The sequence below is a fragment of the Ziziphus jujuba genome, chromosome 6 (assembly GCF_031755915.1).
Source record: "Ziziphus jujuba cultivar Dongzao chromosome 6, ASM3175591v1".
Classification (NCBI taxonomy): Eukaryota; Viridiplantae; Streptophyta; class Magnoliopsida; order Rosales; family Rhamnaceae; genus Ziziphus; species Ziziphus jujuba.
In genome coordinates, this window is record NC_083384.1 from 15,077,513 (window position 1) to 15,084,608 (window position 7,096).

Consider the following 7,096-nt stretch of genomic DNA (forward strand, 5'->3'; position numbering starts at 1 on the left):
CAGCAAGATTTTTAGTGTTAGTCTACTATTGGATGGAGACCCAATACATGTCATTAGCTCAAGCAGTGGGGGTGAATGAATATGATATAACTTTTTTAATAAAGAAATTTCTACTTTATTAAATGAGAAATATTTACGTGGCAATTGCTAAGATGTTTAGTAATTCTATTTACAACTAATTATGAAAAATAATATGACATCGTATTACTTATAATAATGTCATAATAATATTAGATTGATTAAAATATTTATTCAATTTATTGATCAAATGACTTAATAGATGATATGTTATTATTTAATTAATTAATTTTTTATTTAAAATTTATTAATTTATATTTAAATTTTATTAATATGTTAATTAATAAAAATTTAATGTATATTATTTGTTAAATAAATTTAATAAATATTTTAATATTGATAACATCACTATTTATTTTATTTTATATGTTTGCATGAATTTTACTTTTCATGTATTATTGGATAACATGTGATAGTAAAATGGAATTTTTTTTTTTTTCCTTGAAAAAAAAAAAAAAACCCATAATTTGATTTAGACATAGAAGGGTGCAAATTAACAACAAATTAGGGAGGGTATAATGGTCTTTTAATAAACTTGGGCGTACTAACAGCAACAAAATCAAAAAAAAATTTCCCGTGTTGTTCTCTCTCTCTCTCTCTCTCTCTCTCATTCTACGTTCTCTGCATCACCACGGCGTTACCCGTCGTTCATCGGAAAACCAGCGGCCAGGTAAGCTCTCTCCTCTCCACCCTTTGTCTCTTTTCTTCTCTCTCTCTCTCTCTCTCTCTCTATCTCTCTCCCCTTCCCTTTTTTTTTTTTTTAAGTTAGGGTTTTGGACGTAGCCAACAACTCTCATTGCCTTATTCCAGGTTGCCAGAATTGAATTTAAATAGCGAAAATTCGAATAGAGCATTGCAGATTCTGGATTTTTGATCTTTTTTTTTTTTTTTTTTTTTGGTGCAATCTGAATTCCAAAAAGTAAGCTCCTACTTTGTTTAGATTATTTATTTATTTGTTTATTTATATCTCGTTGTTGATCTAGCTAGCATCTACAAACCAAAAAAATTATATCTATATATATATATATATATTGTTTTACACTAAGTGGGACAGTTTATCAGACATTACAAAGGTTAAAGCTTGGAAAAATATGCCTCATGGGAAGCAGCACAAAAATAAGTTTCATTAAGCAAAGTTCTTACAAAATTTACAATGCAAGTAGGTTTTCATACAATACTTTAACCATCAATTAACTTTTTTGCTTATGTTGTTGCATAACTTTGTTGGTGATCTCTAATGATAACTTGTACTACTGATTTAGTGGTGATATCAAGTGTAGGTTTAGGTTCAGTTTAGGTGGAAACTTTTTTGGTAGGAACCATTATCACAGGAGTGTTCAAGAGATTACAAGCTTTTAGACCTTGCAATATTAACAGTAGGGGGTGGTCAACTAATAATCATTTTATTAGACCAAAAAACTTGAATGGATACTCTATTTTAGAATCTTTATTTTGAATCCCACGTTTATTTTGAAGAAAAGCAAAGATCAACTTCTTATGACATTAAAACATTATTTCTGCCGTAAAATATATGTGAAGCAGTACTTACTATTATTATTTATTGTCATGAACTCTTGAATGATGCATGGTTTTAGATTTTGTCATATTCTTTTGAGTTAAAGTTTGCATTCTGAATCAAAGTATGGAATCAAGATTCAATTTCCAGTGCTTATGATTTCTAATTTACTGACTAGATATTGAGGATAATTAACTTGCTTAGAAGCGTAAGTTTAAGTACTTTATATGCTCCTTTCTTGCAATGTATTGATACACACTTTGGCATCAAGTTTAGTATTTTAGTGGTTTGTGTGTGTGTGTGTGTGTGTGTGTGTTTAATTTCATATATTGTTTAATGAACAAAAGGACTTTTGTTCTTTTGAAAATTCTTTCATGTATCTCTTTTGTTGAAATGGATATGTATATATATATATATATGTATTGGATTGTATATTCATAGTGCATTTGTTGTTTTGGCTGCTGCTCACATATTTGAAGTTTGAAAATTAGATACATTCATTCTTGTTTTTGTGATTTATCTTTTTGTCCCCTCTTCCTTTATTGCAAGTATGATATTGATTATTTTGTTAATACTAAATTTATATGTTAGCAAAGAAAGATAGTGGAAAGTAAACTATTAAACAAAGAGGACACAGAAAGGTTGTCAAGTGAATAACTAGAATTCTACATTGCCATCCCTATTACAGAAAAAGACAGTATCTAAAGTGTAATTCTTCTTTAACCCTGTTTCAGAAACTCAATAAAATTTCCTTTTGAATGTTTTTTTTTTTTTACTAGGAAGTTGAAGGTCATAATTGTCAATGTCATCCCTTAAGGAATACTTAAAACGATATGAAAGCAATAATGAAGAAGAAAAGAAAAAGAAGAAAAAGAAGAAACAGAAAACTAAGCCAGAAGCCTTAGGTGTTTTGGTCGTGGATGAAGATCCTGTTTGGCAAAAACCGGTTAATCTTGAGGAAGAAGAAGAAGAAAATGACAAAGATGAAGAGGTTCCGCAAGTTGATGAAGACATTGAGGTTAAGAGGATGAGAAGGCTTGAAGAATTGAGGGCAAGACGTCCATATAATGCTATATCTGAGGATGGAAGTGGTTGGGTTTCACTCTCCATGAAAGACTCAAATTTGAACAACTCGAACTCTGATATGTCTCCACCTCGCAAGCGTATGGCTAGAAATGACACACCATCACCAGAACGTGAACTGAAGCCTTCAGGTTCCAATGGCAAAAATACCGATTTGTCACCCTCACGGCAGCGCCGCAGACGGCATCATACACCTTCACCTGAAACTGATACAGGACCTAGCGGTTCCACTGGCCCAAGTTCTCATTTGTTTCCACCTCATAAACTCAGGGCTCAAAATGATGAACCTTCACGTGGATCAAGGCTGGAAAGTATGGATTTGTCACCTCCTAGGCAGCGGGTGAGGCGACACCACACTCCATCACCTGAACCTGACACGAAAGCTGCACACCCTTCTGGCCTTGATCCTGATATTTCTCCTCCTCGTCGACCTCGTCATGTAACAGATGTTCCTGATATTTCACCACCTAGACGAGGGCGTCGTGGTTCTCCATATCAAGACGATTTACATGCTTCCCCTGGGCAAGACCTTTCTCCACCAAGGAAAAGTAGAAGGGATGTGGAGAGACTTGGATCGACAGATCTTTCATCTCCGCATTCACAGAGACGTGTTTCTTCAGTTTCAGATCTTTCTCCACCAAGGAAAAACCGGAAGGAAGTTTCTGTTCCAAAGGCTACGAAAGAGGAGAGGAAAACTGGTTTGATTTCTGGCAAAGATATTAGAGAAGAGATTGCTAAATCAAAGAAGGAGGATTTCAAGAGGTAAACTATTGCTTGTCTTACAAATATTTATATACTTTTTAGATTTTCTATATTAAAATCATCACAAGTTGGTTAACTAACTATGTATATCATATGATCTAGTTTGAGTCTTCACATATTCATTCCAGTTCTCTTTTAATGCAGGCTAACATTGAAAAAGTTATGTGCTTGATTTTTGTTCTTAGGTATTGGATTTTAAATGCTGGGTAGTTCACTCTTTTTTCCATTTCTTATTACTGTATTGTAAAGAAAATAAAAACAATGGTCTACCAATAGCATTCTATAGTAGGCTAGTTAGATGTATTTTTCTCAAATACAAGCAGATAATTAGGTGTCTATGTGTTGCTAGGAGGGAAAGAAGAGGGGGCATGGGGTTGGCTGTGATTTATTTACATGCTAACTGAGATAGTCAGAGTTTTACAATCTTATGAAGTTAATTTCATTCCATTTTGTCGTCATGTGACTGATTTGTCTTCCTTGACCGGCTTCTTAGATATTAGCTCAATTATATCTGAGATCATTTCTTCAAAAAAGCTGGAAAAAGAAGTGATTTAAGTTACTGCTTGTTCTACTTATTTCTTAATCTGGTAGTCTAATATTGTTTGTTAATATATATATGTATATATATATTGCTTGTGTAGGCTTCAAGAGATGGATCTTTCTATGAGTGGTCGAGATGCAGAACCTGTGTATCGTGATAAGATCAAAGGTTAGAGCAGGTTATTTTATTTTATTATTTTAGCTTTTTTTCTTTTGTTTTCTAGATACTTAACTTGGTAATGTGTGAATGTTTCATCTGTGTCTAACTCACCCATGTTGCAGGGGTACGCATAACGAAGGAGGAATTCTTAAAATCACAACGGAAAGTAGAAGAGAAACCTAAGGTACTTCCAATTGTCTATAGGGTCATTACTCACTTTTTCTTATACGTTGTGATCTATATGATTATAATGGTGACTGTCTATGGCTACTCTTACTACGTGCATGAAACTTTGCTAAATTAGATGATGTAAAATAGTTTTTCTTTTACAGTCCATAGAAGCCCATATTTTATAATAAAGATTTAGGAAAACCTTTTTGTGAGTATCGAGCAAACTTTTGAGTTCTAAGAAAAACTTATAAAACAGTCAAGTTTAATTGAAGACAAACATCAAGCATCCTAACATAGGTGTCACGACCTGTATTAATAGGAGGATGAAACTCAAATTCAATAACAAATCATGGCCCCTGATTTAGACTGATTCTAGTCATGCATAGTAAAGATTAAGTCAAGACTCAAATTCTCTAAGATAATCTGCAACAATCTAGGTTGTTATGCATGGAAAGTAATTCTTTCATCTTGTTTGTCTGCATCACAAATGGTCAGTACTTTTTCAGAAATGTGTCATGTATTCAATTATAATATATTTAGGATTTAAATAGAAGACTATGCTGAGTCTTTTTCTGTAAGAAAAATAAAATATATTTCTGTCAATACTATGGCTAGCGTATGTGAATTTAGTTTGTCTAATTGATGTCTAGATGTCTAGATGACTGAAGATTAATTTTGCAAAATAGAGATGGTAAGAACTCTGGTGGATAAATTTTATAAAGAGACTTGAAGCTTTAAATATGAACAGTCCACCGATCTCTGAACTGTCCAAGAATTTAATTTTGAGACCTATTTGAGTATGCTAAAGAATAGAAGAAATAAGAAAAGTTAAAGTAACAAGAATATAGTGGACATAAGATGCTGATCAAGTGAAAGCAGATAAGAGGCTTCTTGGAAGCAAATAACCAGAGTGATTGAGGCTTATAGGGTTTAGGCAATGTCCTTTTGTTGCAGTACATTGTAAAAGTTTGCTACATAATATCATTAATTCAAGCTTCAATTCTCATGAGATATTGCTGTTGTTACCTATTCAATTCTTTTTAGGAAGGAGGCTTTATGATCATTTACTTGTGTTTTCCCTCAGGAGAAAAAGTTAGAATGGGGCAAGGGCTTGGCTCAAAAGCGGGAAGCTGAGGCTAGGATGCAGGAATTAGAACTTGAGAAGGACAAACCATTTGCACGGAGCAGGTTAATAATTTATAGATTTTAATTTAATTTTGTTGTTATGATGGTTATGTATTATGTAAGTTGCTATTAATGCATGTTTCTATGGAAGCTTTACTTCTCATTTATTTTGTTATGAGGTAGCTATTTTGGCATCTTCTTAACTTTATGACAATTTCATGTTTTTGCAGAGATGACCCAGAACTTGACAAAATGCTAAAGGAGAGAGTAAGATGGGGTGATCCCATGGCACATTTGGTGAAGGTAATCGTTGAATACTTGACTTGCTTATTTAGCTGAATTTGCAGAGTTTAATACTGATTCTGACATTCTTTATGACATATTGCAGCCAAAGAAATATGAACCCGTTCTTCCAAACCTAGGGGATGATGAGAAGATGAAGGACTCGGGTTTTATGATTCCTCAGGACATACCTAATCACAGTTGGCTAAAAAGAGGACTAGATGCTGCACCAAATCGATATGGTATAAGACCAGGAAGACATTGGGATGGTGTTGATCGTAGTAATGGTTGGTTCTCTATACTGTATTTTATTTGTAATCTACCCTTCAGTAAAAACAAGTCTGATTTGTACACAGTGAGGATTCTTCCTGTGTGCCATGATGTTCCTAGCCCAACCAGCTTGTAGTTTTCCATTTCATTTTACTTTTGCCATGTTTGCAAGTGAGAGAGGATTGGCCACTGGGAGATTCCTGGATCTGGGATATTAATGGCTTTACTAATTTCTGCTGTTTTTGTGTTTTGTAGGATATGAGAAAGAATTGTTCAAAAGGACGAATGAGAAACAAGCTACAGAACAGGAAGCTTATCTCTGGTCCGTTGCTGATATGTGATTATAATGTACATAACAACGCAGATCTTTCTCTCTCTCTCATAATGTATGGAGAATTTGCTCAACTTACAAGAAATGGTAGATTGATACGCTTCTTTGATCTCCCTCCATCGCTTATTTATAGCAATCTTCTAAAGGGCTAGAACTGTTGTAGCTGTCAAGTGTAGTTCTTAAATCAAACTGCAGAATGAAATCATATGGTGCCTTTGAAGATGATTTAGCTGAATAGATGGGAGATTCCTGCACTTGGACTTTGTATAAATTTGGATTTTCTTCTTGTTCTGCAACTCCATGGTAAACAAGAATCCAAAACCAAAAGCTTCCAACTCCTCCGTATATGTGATATTGATGATGTTCTTTTATGTTGTTTGCAACTTCAAACTTGCTGTTCTGTACTCTTTAGTATTAACACCTATAGGAGCTGTTGTCAAATACACCAATTTTGCAAGCTTTTCCCACTTTTGGCTCGGTAGTTTTTTTTTTTTTTTTTTTTTGGTAATAACTTGATATTGATCAAATGCACACCGTTTGGCAGGTTGAGCCACTTGCAATTGCTACAATGAATGTGAATCGTGCATGTATTATTGCTTCCTCTCACTTTCCTTACCTTATAAATCACAGCCCACGTGATCACACTCATTATCCTAGTGGGAACATTGCCTAACATAACAATATACATTTTAATATATAGTATAAATATGTATATGAAGTAAGGCTCTTTAGTGCTCAAGGACCTAACTCTCTTCTCCTATTTCCTTTTCAAGCAAAT

The 7,096-nt window shown here is 33.7% G+C and overlaps 1 protein-coding gene across 3 annotated transcripts; it reads left to right on the forward strand.

Annotated features, from left to right (window-relative positions):
* The first annotated feature begins 613 nt into the window (after positions 1 to 613).
* LOC107430445 (uncharacterized) lies at positions 614 to 6,799 on the forward strand. 3 transcript variants are annotated; one of them, XM_048463728.2, is made up of 9 exons: positions 632 to 748; positions 889 to 997; positions 2,374 to 3,439; positions 4,081 to 4,148; positions 4,262 to 4,323; positions 5,395 to 5,498; positions 5,666 to 5,738; positions 5,824 to 6,004; positions 6,243 to 6,799. In XM_048463728.2, exons 3-9 carry the CDS (start codon positions 2,397 to 2,399, stop codon positions 6,326 to 6,328), a joined length of 1,617 nt encoding a protein of 538 aa, XP_048319685.2. In that variant the 5' UTR covers positions 632 to 748; positions 889 to 997; positions 2,374 to 2,396; the 3' UTR covers positions 6,329 to 6,799. The 3 variants fall into 3 exon arrangements, with proteins under 3 accessions (XP_015896766.3, XP_048319685.2, XP_060674369.1); XM_016041280.4 differs by lacking the exon at positions 889 to 997 and having other exon boundaries at positions 614 to 748; XM_060818386.1 differs by lacking the exon at positions 632 to 748 and having other exon boundaries at positions 881 to 997.
* Positions 6,800 to 7,096: the final 297 nt, after the last annotated feature.

Excerpts from the sequence above, each read along its gene's own strand:
- LOC107430445 (XM_016041280.4), top strand. The coding sequence starts at position 2,397 with ATGTCATCCCTTAAGGAATACTTAAAACGATATGAAAGCAATAATGAA. Across the intron at positions 4,324-5,394 it reads AAGTAGAAGAGAAACCTAAG|GAGAAAAAGTTAGAATGGGG; the intron begins GTACTTCCAATT and ends GTTTTCCCTCAG. Across the intron at positions 6,005-6,242 it reads TGGTGTTGATCGTAGTAATG|GATATGAGAAAGAATTGTTC; the intron begins GTTGGTTCTCTA and ends TGTGTTTTGTAG.